General features: G+C 34.2%; 1 protein-coding gene across 1 annotated transcript; it reads left to right on the top strand.

Moving 5' to 3' along the window:
- The first annotated feature begins 5128 nt into the window (after positions 1-5128).
- Positions 5129-8889, top strand: LOC110636311 (vacuolar-processing enzyme). Its single transcript, XM_021785967.2, has 9 exons — positions 5129-5447; positions 5645-5809; positions 6933-7089; positions 7181-7266; positions 7357-7556; positions 7634-7682; positions 7816-8025; positions 8146-8352; positions 8460-8889. The coding sequence occupies exons 1-9, from the start codon at positions 5217-5219 to the stop codon at positions 8640-8642; spliced, it is 1488 nt and encodes a 495-aa protein (XP_021641659.2). The 5' UTR covers positions 5129-5216; the 3' UTR covers positions 8643-8889.
- The last annotated feature ends 13030 nt before the right edge of the window (positions 8890-21919 follow it).

The raw sequence follows: 21919 nt of genomic DNA, 5'->3' as shown, positions 1-21919 counted from the left end.
AAAATTTATTTGGAGAAATAAGTTATGAATAGTTTTTTATTATTTTAGCTTTGGAAATTTTATTTGGAAATTATTGTGTTGCCTACTTTGTAAATGGAAATTTTGAGATAAAATATGATTTGTGGTTTGTATGAAATATTTAAATATTGTGATTTCAAATTGTTTTTGATTCATATTTGGCATTACAATATTACTATGTTCCTCCTTCATTTATGGGGTGAGTATGACTATATTCCTCCCTCTTTGACTTGCAAGTCTGAGATGAGTATAGATGAGCACTTATTATCTAGCTAGCCACCTCCCTCATTGATTTTGATTAGTGGGGTGAGTATGTCTTGTCGTGGTGTACAATATGGCATGTTCGAAAAAATTTTTGTCATAACCTAAGTTGTGTTATTGATTGGCAATACTGTGTTATTCAATTGTTTATCAATTTTGTGTTATATGAGCTTTGAAAATTGTGACATGAAATTGTGAATTATTTGAATTGTAAATTGTCAATAAAAATTTTATATACCGCATTTTAAATTGTTATTGTGCACCATTGAATAAATTTTACTCAGCGATAGCTTTTTCATTACTGTCGCAGGTAGACGGACAGATAAAGCAACAGAGTAGGCTGCTTGTGCTACACTTTTGGGGTTTTATTAGGTATATTGAGTATACCACCTCCTTGTAATTTTTATTGTAATATATGTGAACTGTATGTATATATTGTATTTGGTCTTGAGCAGTTGTAAACTAAAGTTGTAAAATAAAGTAATAAATTATTTGTCCTATCAAAATGTTGTATTACAATTCTCTTGTTTCAGCTTTTGAAATACTCATTTATTTTGCACTTTATCTTTGGAATTGCTGAAAATGATATTGAATTGAATTTGAATTGTATTGAGGATACTGATTTGAGTTGAGCCATATTGGAGTTTGTGATTGAACAAATATATTGGAAGTGCTTTTTACTGATTTTTGAAGAACTGTTTTGCTCCAAATACAGATGGCACTCTGTCGAAATTTTTACAGAAATTATTGATACTTCAGATTTTTTATTTGATTTCACTTTAGTAAAAAAAAATTTAACACCTGTCAAAAGTGCTCACCACTGTAAAAAAAAAAAATAAGAAAAGTTTTAAAATCTCTTGTAGTGTATTTAATGAGTTATCAGTAGATGAAGTTTGGTAATTCATTAGGTATACTACGGGATTATGTTATACCTTACGGAGGGGTAAGGTATGACATATGTGTTTCTTTTATTTATTTTTTTTAAGAGCTTTGGGAGATATTCTGGTTAGAGATTCAAATCAAGCCTTGATATGATGGGATATGTTGTAATGGTGAAATAATATGGACCCAAACCAAACTTTTTATTTTAAAGAGAAAATAAATGTGATGTCATGACCCAACTCTACGGGCTAGACCAATACTAGGACTTGGGCAGGCATAAAGCCTCCGAAGTCTATAGTGAGTCTTACTGCTCACTAAACCCATAATTAGACCCAAACTCTATCTCAACATATAATAAAATATATAAAATATTATAGTATAATTTGGGGAGTATAACTTAACCCAAACCAACATAAATCCATAACTAGAGGAGCCCAGCTCAACTCTATTACTTGACATAAACAATCCATCTAATAATTAAATGATTAAACAATACCAGATATTATTACACACTAGTGTCATGGCAAAGTTCTAAGAGTGAAAAAATTAAATAAATAAATATAATAAAACTAGTAACTAAGCATTACAACAACTTGCGGGAGAAAATGCATGTTAGACTTTGAATAAAAATACTTCTCCTATAACCTGGGAAAAAATATTGAACAAGAATGAGTATTCAACTTAGAGAGTTTAAATACTGAGTATACATGCAAATTCTATAATTATCTAAAACTAGTGCAATCCTACCAGAAAATACACATTCATCACATATAATAAATAATTTATCTAATATTCGCATTAGAAGATAATTTAGAGCTACGCATGCATTCAGTGCATCACGCTAATATATAACTATGGAAGCAGATATTCTATACAGCTTTCTTAGTACAAATCCCACAAGCAAGCCCAACTCAAACCAAACTTTCACTTAAATCCATGTGCAGGGGCTAGCGACATCAACTCAAAGCCTTACCTCACCCCGACTTTATCCATAAAAATCAAGTTTCAACGAATCTAGCTCAAGCCGCAACTACCCGTTCAATCCATATCCATCATATACCATGTATATATAACACACATAGCTCCAAATTATCTTTAGGGTAGCAAACACAGACAATTAACAATAGTTAAATACGCCGCAATAACCTAATTTATATAACTAAGCATGTAAATATAATATATATAAAACATGGGCATGCCAAGAATATAAATAATAGTAAAATTACAAAAATAATCAATATTTAACTTATAGACTGATCAATTAAAAAGAAGAAGACAATTGGCCCCAGTAGCCTATAGACACACTGACCTCTATCAATTGTCTGACAAAAAGTAACCAACTAATTTAAACTACAGAAATGAGAATTAATCTTAAGGTATTACTGAAATTTCAACAGAATCTCTCCTATAACTAGACCTAACCTCTCTGCAACAAAACTCAACAATGGCAAATATAGAGCCTCAGACCCACAACAACAATCATAATATACCCATTTGAGGCCTACAAGAAACCTAATCTAGGTCCAAATTTCTAAACTCCAGCTCGAGTCCCTAACTTCTCTACAATCCAATAATTATTTTCAGTGCTCCAAAACTATGAAAATATTCTTGGAGGTCCTTCATATCATCTTTGTATTAATTAAATTCATTTTACTCAATTTTACTAACTCAGGAATATTTAATAGATTTATTAGCTAGGCATAACTTAGGTAAAAACTACACAACTTGAGTTCAGGTTTATCTTTGTCAAAATTGTGGAACGTTTAAAAATGTTGGAATCAACTGTAAACTTAACCACCTTTCGAGACAACTCATCAGGCATTCGTACTAGGTCGAAAATTTGGTCCCAAGTGCCGATGAGTTATCGCTGATCCTATTACACTTAAACAAAATCCATAAATTATTAATAATTATCATATAATTATTTTTAATTTAAGGTAATTGAAAAGGTGTGAAAATCTCACCAAGCGATCTGGATTGTCCGATGTCGCCTTTTCTAAATTATGTTTGATCGGAGTAGGATTGATCACATCTCGAAGATTTCGTTGCACTGAATTCAATGGTGGTATTGGATCGTCGATTTGACGATTAGATTATCCTGGATCTGATCGAAAAGCTCTACATTTACCCATTTTTATCTCCTCGATTCTCATGTTTTAGCCACCAAACTTGCTACCGCTGGTCAAAAAATGAAGCTAGAGGGTAGATGAGTCATTTGCCATCAATAACAAGTCTAGCTGCTGCCAGGAGCCACCAGAATTGGCCTTGGAAAGTAACGCTTTGCGTCACTCTCTCTCCTCCAAGATCGCGTCGGATCTTTATTGGACGGGGTGCTGCAGTCGCCATTTGGCTGCCTAGTGGTTGCCTGAACAACCGCCGTTGCCAGGGTGAGTTACCGGAGTGATGGCCATCGTAGAAAAAGAATAAGATGAGAGGAGGAGGGAGTAGCGGGGCGAGAGATTTGTGGGGAGGGAGGGGGAGGGGGTTCTGCATTTTGAAATTTGTTTTTTTTTTTGTTTGTACTTTTAATTACATTGGAAATCCCTGAACTTTTCTAAACTTTTCACTTAGGTCCTATTTCTTCTTTCAATTAGGTCCAACTCTAATTTAACTCTCTTAAAATAAAGGTTTAAGTAATAAAAATAATAAATTCAAACTTGATTAAAATATTTCAAATAATAAATGCTAAAATAATAATTTTCTATATTTTATAATAAATTTAAATACCACAAACTAATAATAACAATAATCTTTTAAATGAAATTTGTAATATACTCAAAGTATTTACGCAATAAATTTATAATACATTTTAATTTATCTCTAATAATAATAATAATGTGATTAAAATAGTTGTTTAAATTACAATAATATCAATAAAATAATATTAAAATTAGCTTAAATTTAAAATTTTTTAAAATTTAAATTATTACATGTGATAGAAATAATACATACTCCTTAATAAAATCACGATAATTTTATTAGAGATGCTAAGCTGTATATTTAGGATCTTAAAAGATCAACCCCATGCACCGAGACACTAAGCAAATTAATTAAATAATATGTGATTGTACAATTGTTTAATTATAGAGTGAAATGTTCTCATTTTATGCATCTAAATATAATTTAGTATTAATAAAATATTCTATCACATTTCCTTCACTAAATGGGTAAGGTAACTTGTTTTCATAATTATTAAAAATGCGAATTAATTCATACCTTTTTACGAGTTAAAATTATTAAAATAAGTCAAAACATATATAAAATCGAAATTAAATAAAATTGAGTTAAAACTGTAATTTTAAATAATAAAATTGAATTAAAAAATAACATAATTTTTTATAAATATATGATTTTATAATTTTATATATTTAAAATTTTATAATTTAAATTATTACATTTTAATTTATCAAAATACTCTCATTTTGTTTATTTCAGTATCATTTTTAGAATTTTTAAGTTTTTAAACATTCTAATAATTTTTTAAATCTTAATTAAATTTCAAAAAATTAATTTTTCAATATTTTAAAAATATTCTTTTAAAAAACTATCCAATTATTTACAAGTGAACAGGATGTTACCCCCGTAAAAGATACTAAATCCAGACCATCATAACGGACAAAAATCTTAAACGACGGAATTGGTGGTGGAAGCATCAACAGAAGCATCAACAGAAGCATCTTAGGAATCTTAACAAAACAACCCCAAAATTCCTTAGCTTTTTCACCTGAGTAAAACTACAAGAAAGGCAATCAAGATCAAGAACCAGCAGTGAAACCCAAGTGAAAAACAAGAACAAGAACACAGATGCAGCCCCTCAAATACAATCAAGCGCCCACTTGCTTCAAGCCGCAGCGTTTGTGGGACCCACCATTCTCAGCCACCTGCCAGACGTGTCAACCCCTTCTTTTGCATGGCGCCTTCCACCGCTTTACCCTCCTGACTTTAAATACCACCTCTCACAACTTTCCTTTCATACTCACTTCCTCTCGCTATCCCTGGTGTGAAATTTCCTCGTATTCCACCGTTTCTAGTTTTCTTGAACCTGCACTCTCTGCATGGATGCCCATAAATTCTCCTTGTTCTTCTTCAATTATGCTCTGTTTCTAGTTCTTACACTGTCTTTTATATATATAGAAGGCTGTTTAGCCTCTCGTTTCAACCTGTTTGAACCTGGTATTCTGATGCCTTCTGACGAAGTTGAACCAGGAGTTGATGATGATCAACTTGGAACAAGATGGGCGGTTCTCGTGGCTGGATCAATGGGTTATGGAAATTACAGGCATCAGGTATAAAAAATAAAAAATCTAATTTCTCTTTCTTTTCTTGAATGTAAATTTCGGTTTAAGGGGCAGAGAAAGGGAAGAAAAAGAAGCAGGGTTTGAATTATTAACATTCACAGACAAGCTTATTAATTAACTAATCAATTTACTTAATTTTTGTTTTATACTAGAGATTGATAAATTTATGGGTGTCGATCTTGCAGGCCGATGTTTGCCATGCATATCAGCTGCTAAGAAAAGGTGGCATAAAAGAGGAGAACATAATAGTGTTTATGTATGATGATATAGCTAAAAATGATTTGAATCCTAGGCCTGGGGTTATCATCAACCATCCACATGGAGAAGATGTTTATGCTGGTGTGCCTAAGGTATATATATGTGAATTGATGCTAAATGCATACACGGTATAGTTCTTGTCTCGTAAATACTCTGTGACTTTTTTTAACTAATTTGTGGTTAGGATTGATTATCTAGTATTTATCACGTCTCCCTTGTTCTGCGTTGGTTGGTTGGCTGCTATCTTTGATGTTGATTGATAATATATGATGGTACAATAAATAAACTTAATTAGAAACCAGAAACTGTCATAATTGTCGTTGACAGTGATATGTAATCTAATTAATTTGCAGGTTGAAACTTAGGATCCTGGAACACAATGGTGGTTCGTTAATTACTTAAGTTTAATTGGTTTGGGCAAAATATCCTTTTGCACTAAAGAATATTATAACAGTTCAATACACATGTAAATGTATAGTGAAAAGGTTGATGCCATTGTTGAGATTAAAATAAAGTGACCCATGAACTTAAATTATGAGTTTATTGGACTTTTCTTCAAAAATATCTTTCACAAAAAATATCTTTCACACTTTGGCTTGGATATTTTTTATTGACATGACATTGATTCGGCAAAACTCTGTTGTTGGTATCGAAATAATTAGCTAACCGCCTAACTTGCTTAACACTGTGTGCCCCTGTATCATGTTCTTTTCCTTTTTTTTGTCTGAAATTGTGGCTTGTGTGCACAAGGAGCATCATGGTGCTACTGGCCCAAATGACTGGTGCTAGATAGCTGTCGAAATCGCTTTGAGAGAACCTCTTTTTCTTTTTGATTATCTAGACCAGGTCCAGATGTAGGGTGGGACCATGGGTCCCACATGTGTCTCGGGTCTGAGTAGGATCCATGGCCTTTATATGTGAGATCTTGGAATAACAAGTGCAGTCTTTCCAATTGCAACTTTCATACATATATTGTTAGACAACTTGGACTTCTTTTTCTTCAAGCAAGAAAGAAATGGAAATCTCTAATTGAAGAGAAATAAAATGATTATGGCTGGCAGAAGTCATTTTGGATACAGTACCTTAATGATCACTTGACTGTATTAATTTCATGGGATATTTGCTATGCATTTGCACCTAAATTCAGATTAATTAATTATTAATTGATGATCATTGATTCCCTTGATTGTCAATTATGTTGGCATATCTTTACAGGATTATACAGGTGAACACGTTACTGCTAAGAATCTGTATGCAGTACTTCTTGGGGATAAAAGTGCTGTCAAGGGTGGAAGTGGCAAGGTAGTAAATAGCAAGGCAAATGACAGAATTTTCTTGTACTATTCTGATCATGGAGGCCCTGGAGTTCTTGGTATTTTAAGTTGCCAGTTTCTTCTCCCTCCCTCTCTGGGCTGGTGTTCTGTGTAGAAATTAAAATTGATTTTCTGTGTAATATAATGCAGGGATGCCAAATCTGCCTTTTCTGTATGCAATGGATTTCATCGAGGTTTTGGAGAAGAAACATGCAGCTGGGGGTTACAAAGAAATGGTAATCAAAGAGAGATTTTTTTTTCCATTGCAATTAGAACAAATTTTATTAATTAAATTGCTTACAAAGTTGGATGTGTTCTGAATGCAGATTATATATGTAGAAGCTTGTGAAAGCGGGAGCATTTTCGAAGGGATTATGCCCAAAGATATAAATATTTATGTCACTACAGCATCAAATGCACAAGAGAGTAGCTGGGGAACTTACTGTCCAGGGATGGAAGCTTCTCCACCTCAAGAATTCATCACTTGTTTGGGGGATTTGTACAGTGTTGCTTGGATGGAGGACAGGTGTGTGTTTACATACAGAAAAATCTGCTTCTTTTCTCGTCACTCTTCCTTACTTTTTTTTCCTGATGCATCTGCAGCGAGTCGCACAATCTGAAGAAAGAAACGTTGAAGCAACAGTATAAGACGGTAAAGTTGTTGCTTCATATGCTTTGGCGTTTAATTTCATATGATCAAATTTATGTGCAATATAGTTTATGGATTTTGCCCATTATTATTTATTAAAGGGTTAATGTGAGATTTTCTTTTGGATTTTGTGCAGGTAAAGGCCAGAACTTCTAATTATAACACTTATACTGCTGGATCTCATGTGATGGAATATGGGAATGCAAGCATCAAAGCAGAGAAGGTCTATTTATATCAAGGTTTTGACCCTGCAAGCCTGAACTTCCCTCCAAACAATGGCCATATGAGTACACCTATGGATGTTGTTAATCAGAGAGATGCAGAGCTTCTCTTCATGTGGGAAATGGTGAGTGTTGTAGCCTCTTAAAATATTGACATACTTGATTTTGATGCTATGGACAATTGCAAGTGACATTAGAACACATGAAAGAAATTCTTGTTATAGTAATCTGCCTGTTTCCTGCAGTATAAAAGGTCAGAAGATGGATCAGAAAAGAAAAGACAAATCCTCCAGCAGATTGCAGAGACACTTAGGCATAGAAGGCACTTGGATAGTAGCGTAGAATTGATTGGAACACTATTGTTTGGACCCAAAAAGAGTTCTTCCATGCTTCAATCTATCAGAAAGCCTGGTGTGCCCCTGGTAGATGACTGGAATTGCTTAAAATCAATGGTAACATAAATCATCATCTCCAGTATTTTTTCTTGTTTGCTTCATCTTCATTACACTAATACACTGATAATAAATGAACTATTTAACACCTGACATTGAAATCTCAGGTTCGCTTCTTCGAAACACACTGCGGATCATTGACCCAATATGGAATGAAACACATGCGTGCATTTGCCAATGTTTGCAACAGTGGGGTTTCTCAAGCCTCCATGGAAGAAGCTTCAATTGCTGCGTGCAGTGGCCATGATGCTGGACAGTGGCATCCTTCAAATCAAGGTTATAGTGCTTAAAATTTAGGCAGAAAATGTGCAAGTAACATTATTAGCCATTGTATAGTACACAGTTACAAAAGAAAAGCCACAATTCACATTCTCAGTTTTCTTGCCATGCAGCTTCTGTCATAGAACTAATATAATAAAGCTACAGTTATAGATTCCTGTGTGGTTTTGTTCACACAATGATCTAATGCTCAGTTACAATGAATTGTCGATTTGTATTGGGCCCATCTGGATGATAATTCTATTGTACAGTTCAATATGATAGTGACGATGGCTTGCAGGTTTGGTTGGTCCACTTTTATTTTATTGTTGAAATGTTCATATTCTTGATATTTATGAGGTAGGCCACACGGTTTTGACATTGTAAAAGTAATTTTGGAAGAAGGCAATAAGATTTTATTCCTCGATAGGATATGGACATTGATCTTAAAGTTAAAATAATGCTCAAACCTGAAAATGAGGAAGTGGTGTTGGGGACCAAGAATGAACCACCGGTATACCTGCCCAATTAGAGAACCCTTTTAAGAATTACCAGATGGGGGCCAAAATTATAATTGATCCTTGCGGGAATTCCCCATCACACTTTATGGCTATGCGTGTTCTAGGAAATTCAGGCAGGTTCAATTGTTGATTGAAGGGTGAATCCATGAGAAGATCCTGGAGCTCAATCACAGAAAGGTGAATAGAAGCTTACAGAGAGATTAGAGATGGAATTCCCCATCACAGTTTATTGGTATGCGTGTTCTAGGAAATTCAGGCAGGTTCAATTGTAGAGTGAAGGGTGAATCCATGAGAAGATCGTGGAGCTCAATCAAAGAAAGGTGAATAGCAACTTACAGAGAGATTAGAGATGGACAGAGAGAAAAGAGGAAGTCGATAAATGCAGTGGAAATTGTCGTTTTCAGCTTTGAACTTGATGGGGTGACACGATTTTGATTCTTCAAGTTGAATGAGTCCTCTTTTTAAAAGAAATTTCAAACTTATTATTGGCATTGAAATTGAAAAATTCATAATATTATTTTTATTTTTTCTAAATGAAGCGAGTTAAAAATTTATTATTTTTTTCTTTTTGTGAATATAATTGTAAATTGATTGTTAGTTTAGTAACAACTGACTTAAAAAGCAATTGATTTAACCATTGATTTTTAAATCAGTTGTTAGATTTTTAAAAATAAATTATTTTATTAAAAAAATTAAAATCACAAATACACTAACTCTGTTTTATTCTCTGAATGTACTTTTTGGGTTCGAGCGTATGGGATTCTTTTCAACTCTTTTTCTTGCTCTACTGCAATGGTAATTACAAACATGATAGGTCGTTTTGTTGATTTTGATAACGATGATGTGCTAGGATGGTCTACAGCTTTACGCTTCTGGGTTGCAATTCCACTCAATAAGCCAATGCGTCGTGGAGTCTTATTAAAAATAGAACCAGGAGAAGTTAAATGGATCAAGCTGAAATTTGAGAGGCTTCCCAGATTTTGTTATGCCTGTGGTTGCGTGGGACATACCTACCATGATTGTTCTCTGAAGGTTTCTGAGGCTTCATTGCAGTATGGGGATTGGTTAAGATTTATCCTAGGAAAAACATTCCAGCTCCGAAACCAGGTTGATAAAGAAAAAGAGGCTCGTCTGGTTGCTGAATTGGTTGAAGCTACTCATCATTCTACGACCACTCAGTTTCCCGAACAACCTATTGATCATTTTGTTCCACATTCTGTTGAGTTGACTGTTTTACCTTTCAAGGAATCTTTGGGATAGGTCCTTGAAAAATTAAATCTCAATGGCAATCCTACAGTCGAACCAGTGTCATAACCTCTTGTTACATCAATGGCCGGTATGGTTATTGAATCCTCTCTAGATCACGACAACTCGGCTGTATTGGCCCTTTAACCATTACAAGGGAAAGGGCCCTCTACATGAAATAGGAAACAAAGGATAGTGGAGCACGTTTCTATATGCGAAATTGTCATTTCTTTGGGTAAATGGGTTGATAGAGATGATCATGGTTCAGACCTTGTTGATGCAGAATCTTTGGGTAAACAATATTGGTTATTAGTTCTATCCTCCAACACTTTAGAGGCGACCTCTAGTGACGGCCAGGTTTGCTTACAGCCATGAAACTTCTCAGTTACAACTGCCAGGGGCTTGGGAAGCCACTGGCAGTTGGTCGACTTAGGTGGTTGTGCTCACCAAAAGCTCCCTCCATCCTTTTCCTCATGGAAACTCATGTTCATGAGGTTAGGATGGATTTTATTAAGCACATACTTGGTTACAATTACATGTTTGTTGTTTAGAGATCTGTACATGGTGGTGGTTTAGCCTGTTGGTGGGATCATAATATAATTCTTCGACTTTTGACTTATTCTATGCATCACATTGACTTTAGGGTCAGCTTTGCTGGTAAAAGTGAATCTTGGCATTTCATAGGTTTTTACGGCTAGCTCGAGTGGTCTAACAAGCATCGGTCTTCGCAGTTTTTAAGGCATTTATCTTCTGTGTCCTCTTTTCCTTGGGCTGTAATTGGTGACTTTAATGAAATCCTAACAAATGATGAAAAGGTGGGTGGCAGTAACAGACCTAATTCATCCATGCAAACTTTTCATGCTGTGTTGCACTCATTTATATAGGCATTTTATGGTAGTTTTGCATCCATTTTGCCCTTATATTTTAATATATTTTATGTTTTTAGCTTTATTTTAGCTTATTTGTTAACTTTAGTTACTTTATATTTAATTTTTGTAATTTTGTTATTTTTAATAGGTTTTTATGGCAAATTGAGGGTCAATGAGTGCATTACGAGATGATTTGAAGAAATTTGGAGCCCCTTAAGCATGAAGGAAAGTTGAAGAAATCAAGCCTTGAAAGATTAAATTAGCCAAAATTTGCTTGAGACTTTGCTTATGATGTTGCTTAGGGTATGCCAAATTGCTTAGCCTTAAGCTTGGGTCAAGCCGCAAGTTAAGCACAACTTAAATCTAACACATTCAAGCTTTCTTCTCAAAACCTACCGAGATTTACTTAGGGTCCTGCTTAGAGTAAGCGGCAGTACTTAAGGTGTAACTCAGTTCAAGCTAGAAGTCAAACATGAGCAGAAAAACTCCTTTTATTGTTAACTTTAAGCAGATAGTGCATGCAGAGGCCGAAAATTGCTTAAGATGTTGCTTAGGGTAAGCAGTACCCTAAGCAGATTGCCCAGGACGTGAATAACTCTGCTGACCTGGATATTTTTACACCTCATTTCCTACCCATTCCTTGGCTCTTATCTATTTTTAGGGCAACTTTTGGGACCATGTAAAAGCATCATTTTCTAGTTTTTTTGCCACAGGAAGTAAGAAGAGGAAACAATAAGAAACAAAAAAAAAAAAAAAAAAAAAAAAAAAATATATATATATATATATATATATATATATATATATATAGAGAGAGAGAGAGAGAGAGAGAGAGAGAGAGAGAGAGAGAGAGAGAGAGAGAGAGGGAGGAGGATGCCATCATTTCTGAGGAAGAGGAGTTGCTGCAACCATCTTTGGAAGCTCTAGAAATTAGAGTTTTGGGTTCTTCTACTTGAGTTTTTCTATTTTTAGTCCTCTTATCATGTTTTTCTTTACTTTTCCATCAATCTCTCTTGTAAATACCAGCATGAGTGAGTAAACTCTTTGGATTTCAGAGTTGGGAAATATGTTTTAGATTAATTTATGGATTTGGACTGGTTATTTCCATATTTTATATAAATATGAGTTTTAATTCCTTTCTTGTGTTCTTGATTTACTTACCTAATGTTGGTAGCCATTGGGTATTGTGTTAATTTTTGATTGAAGAACCGAAAGGTCAAGGTCATTGATAGATAATCAAGGATTAGAACTTAAAATTACCTAGATTTAGAAATAAAGTAGGGTTTTAAGAGGAATTAAAAATTGGTTACAAAACTTAATAGGTTTTAAAGTAATCAAATATCATATAAAAATAGGTTTGGTTATTTTAAAATACACTTTGGTTTACTTGAAAAAGATATCAGAGGAATTTAGAATCTATCACCTTTAAACTCTATTTTCCCTTAAAATTGGAATACCCAAGACAAATCTCAATTAATTTATGCATAAACCCCAAACTCTGGAATCATTTTTATCATAATTAAACTTTGATTCAAATTACCCGTTATTAATTTAGTTCAATTGCACCTAGATTTAGAATTTATTTACTTGCTCTTTACCATTCTAATTAGATTTATTAATTTACTTTGCTCATTTATATTCACCATTTATTCATCAAACATACGCCCAAATAATCGCTACATTCATAGTTTGGTACTCAAATGGCAAATCCTCGCGGAAACAATACTTGACTTATCACTTTCTTACTTGGTGCGACTCGTATACTTGCGTATTACACTGCATCATGCTGCTCTTGATGATTCTGGACTATTTTATATGGATTTGCTGGGCTATCCATATACATGGGATAATGGAAGGAATGGGTAGGATTTTGTTGAGGAGCTTCTCGATCGTGTATTAATATCTCCTTCTTAGCGTGATTTATTTCCCCTAGCAACTCTATCACATTGTTTATCTTTCCCCTAGCAACTGTTTTTGGTAAGTTAATTCCCAAAATCTACCGAAATTTGCTTGATATTGCTTACCCTAAGCTGTACCTTATGCAAATCCTGCTTAACCCTAAGCAAATTTGTGCAGACCCTAAGCAACACTAGAATCTTTAATTCAGCAATTACTACATGCTTAACCTAAGCAATTACCCTATGCAAGTCATGCTTAATCTTAAGTAATTTTATGCTTACCCAAGCAAAATCCCTTGTGCCACAAGAAAACCTACCAGCAGCAAGCTGAACAACAGTAAAGCCTTGACAGCAGAGCCTGAATAGCAGCAGTAATTTAGTACTAGTTTTAGTTCTTCAATTCAGTGTTGGTTTCTGTTTTAGGTTTATTTTGCAGTCTATTTATTTTAATATTCAAACTTTAGTAATAGTTGCAATACTTTGGTAATTAGTTTTTATGATTATATTCACATTCATTTCCTTTAGTTTAGTTTATTTTATTTTATCTTCTAATATGAATATAGTTATTTTATGAATGCTTCTTGGTTTAATTTTTGATTTAACTGTTAGATCTTATTTTATTATATATTTTCCTCCTTTTGCATATTATTTTTGTACTTTATCTTTTATTCAGTTTTAATTTTGTTGATATTGATGAGTGGCACTGTTTACCTTAAGCTAAATATGTTCAACATCATCATGAGGTAATGGTTTACTTGCTATTCTTAATGTTTTTAGCGTGTTGCCAGTGCTTAAGATTTTGCTTAACCATATGCAAATCCTACTTACCCTAAGCAATAGGTTAAGCAACATCTTAAGCAATTTCTTAAGCAGTGTAAATTCATACATTTGGAATACTTTTTCACATTTTTCTCTCTAAAGCTTCATTATTAATATCATTTTGAGCTTAATTTTGGAATTTTTGAGCTTATATTGATTTAATCCCCAATTGCATATATTTCCTTAATTGATTAGTTCACAAAATTTTTTCCATCTTTGCATTCATTTTAGAGATTGAGGACAATATCTCATTTGAGTTTGGGGGTGAGGGCAAAATTTTTGCAAAATTTTTAATTTTTTTTTTTTAAATTTTCATTCATTCATTTATTGCATTTCATTCATTCATATATAGATAATCCACACACTTATACATATATCACACATATGTCTATACTCATACACCTGCATATAGTTTCCATATAAATTACACTTAGTTTTAATTTGATTTATGCATTAATTTTAGGATCATGCATATCATAAAAATAAAATTTTACCTTGTTCTTAGAGGATTGAGAATTGCTTTGAAGAACAATTGACCTAACTTTTAGAAGGATTTGATGGATTGAAAGTTCTCGATAAGTGCAAGGTTATTAGATTCTTGCCTTAGTTTATATCTTCTTAGCTAAAGGCCAACCAATCAATTGCATTGAGTTTAAGTGCCTAGAGAAAACTCTAGGATAAAAAGTAGCTAATTGATGTCTCACCAATTCTAGAACAATCCTTCTAAACCTTTCAAGGCGAAATCATAGTATGCACTTAAGAAAGAAATGATCTAGGCATTCTTTGGATTTTAAACCCATATTTTAGCCTTAGTTAATCTCACTTTAAAATTTCCCTTTGAAACTAATTTGAGCGTACATTGATCCCCCTTCATTTTTTTGAAACCCACATTATTGCCTAGCCATAAACCCAAACACTTATCTACCTTTCATGAGAATAATTCTTTGAGTGATAGATACACTTAAAATAAAATAATAAAATTAAAAAAAAAGAAAAAAAATAAAAAGAAAAAAATAATAATAATTAGTTGGGAGAAGTGACTAAAGTAAAAATGCTAGCAAATTCAATTATGGTATGTAAAGTAATTCACGAACCAAGTACACAAATAAATGAGTTTGGAGATGAATTAAAAGAGACAATTATAATTCAAAGTCAATGTTATTTATGTAGTCCCTCCAAAAGCTTTAAAATTATATACTAGCATTGGTGAATAGTTGTAAAATTCCTTCTCCCATTTGATAAAAAAATGGTTGTGTATCTTGATCTTTTAATAATTTGATTATTCTCATGCTTTGTTACATTTATCCTTTCTTTGTGAGCCACATTATCACCCCCTTAGCCCCATTTCAATCCTTGAAAATCCTTTTGATCTTTTGATGGTGTTTTGCTACATTAGTGGAGATTGGAATAGGAGAATTGCCTATGGGATTGGGATATCATTCATCCATTCATTTACTTCCATCATTATCTGAGACACTTTAGTTTATGGATTGCTTTAGAGTCTATTTAGGCATAATTATTCTTTGTGATTGATTGGTTTGGGCTTGATGATATGGATAATTGACCTAAGGCTAAACGGTAATAACTTTGGTCAGGATTGAATTCTTTGTACCTTGAAAGTGGGTATATGGTTTGTTGGTGGCTAAAAGTAAGCCTGAGAGCTTGGATAAATAGTTTTCATGAATTTAAAGGAAAGTACCCCAATTGTATTAATTGTTTTTAATTTGCTTGAGGACAAGCAAAGGTTTGAGTTTGGGGGAATTTATTGCACTCATTTCATATAGGCATTTTAGGTTAGTTTTGCATCCATTTTGCCCTTATATTTTAGTATATTTTATATTTTTAGCTTTATGTTAGCTTATTTGTTAACTTTAGTTACTTTGTAACGATATGGCTCCAACCACTTTATATATCATTACTTTTTGAGTCCAAGACCATCTCCGTGCTTTGCTGATGTGGGATTTGCCTAACGGACCTTTAGAAAGGTCCGTTAGGCAAATCCCACATCAGCAAAGCACGGAGATGGTCTTGGACTCAAAAAGTAATGATATATAAAGTGGTTGGAGCCATATCGTTACAATTGGTATCAAAGCCGCTCGCGTGTCCTCTTGGGCGATGGGGGGGGCAAACCTCAGCGAGGACGCTGAGTCCCGAAAGCGGGGGAGAAAGGTCCCTTAGGCAAATCCCACATCGGCAAAGCACGGAGATGGTCTTGGATTCAAAAAGTAATGATATATAAAGTGGTTGGAGCCATATCGTTACATACTTTATATTTGATTTTTGTAATTTTGTTATTTTTAATAGGTTTTTGTGTCAAATTAAGGGTCAATGAGTGCATTAGGAAGTGATTTGAAGAAATTTGAAGCCATTTAAGTATGAAGGAAAGTTGAAGAAATCAAGCCTTGAAAGATTGAATTAGCTAAAATTTGCTTGAGACTTTGCTTATGATGTTGCTTAGGGTATGCCAAATTGCTTAGCCTTAAGCTTGGGTCAAGCCGCAAGTCAAGCACAGCTTAAATCTAACACATTCAAACTTTCTTCCCAAAACCTGCCAAGATTTTCTCAGGGTCCTGCTTGAGATCCTACTTAGGGTAAGCGACTGTGCTTAAAGTGCAACTTAGGTCAAGCTGGAAGTCAAGCATGAGCAAAAAAACTCCTTTTATCCTAAACTTGTCGAGATTTGCTGAGAGTCTACTTAACCTTAAGCCGACAGTGCATGCAGAGATCGAAAATTGCTTAAGATGTTGCTTAGGGTAAGCAGTACCCTAAGCAGACTGCCCAGGACGTGAATAACTCTGCTATCCTGGATATTTTTACACCTCATTTCCTATCCACTCCTTGGCTCTTATCTATTTTTAGGGCAACTTTTAAAACCATATAAAAGCATCATTTTCTAGTTTTTTGGCCACAGGAAGTAAGAAGAGGAAACAATAAGAAACAAAAAAAAAAAGAAATATATATATATATATATATATATATATATATATATATATATAGAGAGAGAGAGAGAGAGAGAGAGAGAGAGAGAGAGAGGGAGGGAGAAGGATGCCATATATATATATATATATATATATATAAAGAGAGAGAGAGAGAGAGAGAGAGAGAGAGAGAGAGAGAGAGAGAGAGAGAGGGAGGAGGATGCCATAATTTCTGAGGAAGAGGAGCTGCTGCAACCATCTCTGGAAGCTCCAGAAATTAGAGTTTTGGGTTCTTCTACTTGAGTTTTTCTATTTTTAGTCCTCTTATCATGTTTTTCTTTACTTTTTCATCAATCTCTCTTGTAAATACCAACATGAGTGAGTAAACTCTTTGGATTTCAGAGTTGAAAATATGTTTTAGATTAATTTATAGATTTGGACTGGTTATTTCCATATTTTATATAAATATGAATTTTGATTCCTTCCTTTTGTGCTTGATTTACTTGCCTAATGTTGGTACCCATTGGGTATTGTGTTAATCTTTGATTGAAGGACCGAAAGGTAAAGTTCATTGATAGATAATCAAGGATTAGAACTTAAAATTACCTAGATTTAGAAATAAACTAGGGTTTTAAGAGGAATTAATGATTGGTTACAAAACTTAATAGGTTTTAAAGTAATCAAATATCATATAAAAATAGGTTTGGTTATTTTAAAATACACTTTGGTTTACTTGAAAAAGATATCAGAAAAATTTAGAATCAATCACCTTCAAACTCTATTTTCCCTTAAGATTGGAATACCCAAGACAAATCCCAATTAATTTATACATAAACCCCCAACTTTGGAATCATTTTTATTATAATTAGACTTTGATTCAAATTACCCGTTATTAATTTAGTTCAATTGTATCTAGATTTAGAATTTATTTACTTGCTCTTTACCCATTCTAATTAAATTTATTAATTTACTTTGCTCATTTACATTCACCAGTTATTTATCAAACATAAGCCCAAATAATCGCTTTATTCATAGTTTGGTACTCAAACGGCAAATCCTCATGGAAACGATACTTGACTTATCACTTTATTACTTTGTACGACCCGTATACTTGCGGATTACACTGCATCATGCTGCTCTTGATGATTCTGGACTATTTGATATGGATTTTCGAGGCTATCCATATACATGGGATAATGGAAGGAATGGGCAGGATTTTGTTGAGGAGCTTCTCGATCGCGCATTAATATCTCTTTCTTGGCGAGATTTATTTCCCCTAGCAACTCTATCACATTGTTTATCTTTCGTGTCGGATCATCTTCCAATTATTCTTGAATTTGATGGGACACCACCAAATTTACCTCTTGGTCCTAAACCTTTCCATTTTGAATCTATGTGGTTGCGCGAGTTGGTCTATATCTGATGGTTTTTCTTGTGGTGATTCTTAGACCTCTAAGGTTGCATTTTGCACCACAAATATGGTGGATTGGAGGAAAAGCTCTTTTGGTAATTTGCGAAAATAGAAACAAGCGCTTCAAGATGAACTCATGCATTTGGGCTTATCCTCACACTCATCCATCCTTGAAACAAGGAAACAATTAAAATCAAAACTTGCAGAAGTCTCTTTAAGGGAAGAAATGATGTGGAGACATTGTTCAAAACAACTTTGGTTGAGTGAGGGAGACTGAAATACGAAGTACTTTCATTCCATGGCATCTTCTCATGGGCAAAATAACTCCATCTCACATTTATTTTATGAAAACAATGTGGAAATCTCAGGTTCTGCTCTACAGCCACACATCTTGAGTTTCTATTCTTTTCTTTTTTCATCTGGAAGATGTGGTAATGTTTCAATTAATCTAGCTTTGTCCCATGCAAGGTGTCTCCTGAAATGAGCTCTTTGCTTATGCAATCATATGATTCCAATGAAATTTTCTAGCCTCTTGAACAGATGCATCGAACAAAGCTCCAGGCTCTGACAGTTTACCTCTATTATTTTTTCACCACTTTTGACCTGTGATTGGGGGTGATGTAGTTCATTTTGTTTAGGATGTTCTCAATGTTGGCCCAATACCTAATCATCTTAATCATACCTATATCTGCCTAATTCCTAAGGTGAAAAATCCTCACTCAATCGGTGAGTTTAGACCCATCAGTCTATGCAATGTGGTTTTCAAGTTAATTACAAAGACCGTTGCTAATCGATTGAAAGGCATATTGGGTTTTATTATCGATGACTCTCAAAGTGCTTTTATTCCAGGCTATTTGATTACAGACAATGCCCTTGTTTCCTTCAAGGTTTTCCACTATATGAAAACTTGTGGTCCTTCCTATAAACACTTATGTCAGTCAAGTTAGATATGGCAAAGAACTATGATAATGTCGAGTGGGATTTTTTTGAGGCTATGATGCTTAAATTGGGTTTTTCCCCGTCCAAGGTCTCTATGGTAATGAAATGCATGACAACGGTTACTTACTCAGTCTTGGTTAATGGAAGGCCCGTTGGTTCTTTTTCACCCACTAAGGGTCTCCGTCAAGGGGATCCATTGTCTCCTTACTTGTTCCTACTCTGTACTGAAGGCCTTATCAGCTTAATTCATGATGAAGTGCAAAAGGGTTCTTTACATGGGATTCGAGTTTGTCATAAAGCACCTCACATATCTCACATTTTATTTGTCAATGATTGTATATTGTTTTCACAAGCTTCTCTTTTAGAGGCAACTACTGTCTCCTCGGTGCTTCAGAGGTACGAACTTTTATCTGGTTAAAAGGTTAATTTTCACAAATCTGAATTGGCTTTTAGTGCTCATGTTTCTTCAATATTATGCAATTCAATATCTGCTCAATTGGGTGTTCAGGTTGTTCCTAAACATGAGAGGTATTTGGGTTTACCTACAATTATTAGTTGATCTCATAAGGCAAATTTCCAAGGCATAAAAGATCGATTATGGTCTCGACTTCAAGGATGGAAAGAACGATTCTTATTTGCAGTCGCTAAGGATCTTTTAATCAAATCTATAGCTCAAGCAATCCCATCTTTTGTAATGCAATGCTTCCATCTTCCCTTTTCCTTTTATGATGAGCTTAAATCGATGATTAGCCATTTGTGGTGGGGTCAGCACAAGCAATTGCACTAATGTTCATGGTAGAAATTGTGTCTTCCAAAAGATCAAGGCGGTTTGGGTTCAGAGATTTCTAATGCTTCAACAAAGCTCTCTTAGCTAAACAAGGATGGCGGCTTATTCAATTTCCAACTTCCTTGCTTGCTAGAGTTTTACAGGCTCGTTATTACCCACGAAGTACTTTTCTTCAGGCCTCTGTTGGTTCAATTCCGAGTTTTACTTAGAGGAGCATATTATATGGTCGAGAGATTTTATTGAAGGGTCTTTGGTGGCATATTGGTAATGGAGAGTCTGTTCAAATCTGGCATGATCCATGGATTCCACAACCGACTTGTTTCAGGATCATCTCTCCCCCAGCTGTATTGCCTGCAGATGCCACAGTTTCTCTCTTAATTGACCAACAATCTCTATCTTGGAATTGGGATTTCCTTGAGTCGGTCTTCCTCCCAATTGATGTTGAGCACATTCGATTAATTCCATTAAGTTCTTTCAATCGACCAGATTTTCTGCTTTGGCATTTTGAGAAATCTGGACTCTACTCTATTCATAGTGGATACCGCATGCCCTTCAGCTCTACTCTGATCATCTATCTCATACTGCATCTTCTTCCTCCACTGCTAATCGCATATGGAATTCCATTTGGAAAATACTTGGTTCACCAAAGGTTATCAACTTTGTTTGGCATGCAGCACTAAATATTTTGCCTTTGCGAAGCTTGTTAAGTGGTCGCTTACCATCTATTGTTCCAAATTGTCTTCTCTACACCTAGGAAGAAATAATTATTCACCTCTATCGGGTTTGCTCTCAGGTTAAACCTATCTGGCAACATGCTGGTCTGCATTGGGTGTTTAATGTTGATGAACACTCCTTCAAGTTCTGGTGGTTGGGTATCTTGGCCAAATTTGACGCTCATTTGTTGCTTCACATTGCATGTTTGTGTTACTGCATTTGGACGTTTAGAAATAAGTTATTTTTTTGATAATCTTCAATGGTCTCCTCATGATATTATTTCTCATGCTAATGTTCTTGTAGCTGAATTTTACCAGACTGCTACCCATTGCATAGCTACTTCTCTTCCATCCCAAAGGTTTCTAGCTGACAGATGGTGCCCTCCTCCTCCAGGTTTCTTGAAATTGAATGTGGATGCTGGAATGTCTTCTTCAGGTCTGGTTCAACTGAGGGTTGTTTTTAGAGATGAATTTAGTAATGTTTTATCTTCTGCCATCAAATGCATTTTTGGCTTATGGACATCAAATATCTCTGAGGCTTTGGCCTAAGATTAGCGGTGGAATTGAGTATTCCTTATATAATTGCATAATCGGATTGTCAGCATCTTATTGGGCCATTACAAGCTAAGGAGACTCCTCATAGTCCCCCTGGGTATGTGCTTCAAGATTGCTTTGAATGGTTTCACTTGCTGAACCATTGTTCTTGGTCATTCCCTAAAAGATCTGTTAGCCAAGTTGGATGATTTCTCTTCTGAGGAGCAAGAATTTGTTTGGATTGAAGGTATTCCTAATGTTGTTTCTGCTGTTCTTGCCCTTAATGTGTCTTTGCTTCAGTAATGATGTATCTTGCCTTTCTTTGGTTTAATAAAATATCGTTGATTATAAAAAAAATTTAATTAGTTGTAAAAATTATTTCAAAATTAATTAATTTTTTTATGAATTATATGATAATATAATTGATTAAAACAATACTGAAGTTCTTTAAAGAACTTAATTTATTAAATAGATTTTATCAATATTTATTGAAATGAAAGGCATTGGATTCCAATTCACAAATTTCTAAATTCTTTCAACCACAAGAAAAAAAATTCTAAATTCCAACCAATCAAATAATGCCTCATTAGCATAGAATCCAAGGGATGAACTGGACTCTCCAATGATACATTTTCGGTGATGAATAGCTAAAGCACAA

The sequence above is a fragment of the Hevea brasiliensis genome, chromosome 9, assembly GCF_030052815.1.
Source record: "Hevea brasiliensis isolate MT/VB/25A 57/8 chromosome 9, ASM3005281v1, whole genome shotgun sequence".
NCBI lineage: Eukaryota > Viridiplantae > Streptophyta > Magnoliopsida > Malpighiales > Euphorbiaceae > Hevea > Hevea brasiliensis.
This window is presented reverse-complemented; position numbering and strand designations above follow the sequence as displayed.

Coding starts and splice junctions, on each gene's coding strand:
- LOC110636311 (XM_021785967.2), top strand. CDS start 5,217: ATGGATGCCCATAAATTCTCCTTGTTCTTCTTCAATTATGCTCTGTTT. Junction 7,267..7,356: donor CTGGGGGTTACAAAGAAATG/GTAATCAAAGAG, acceptor TTCTGAATGCAG/ATTATATATGTAGAAGCTTG. Junction 7,683..7,815: donor TGAAGCAACAGTATAAGACG/GTAAAGTTGTTG, acceptor GATTTTGTGCAG/GTAAAGGCCAGAACTTCTAA.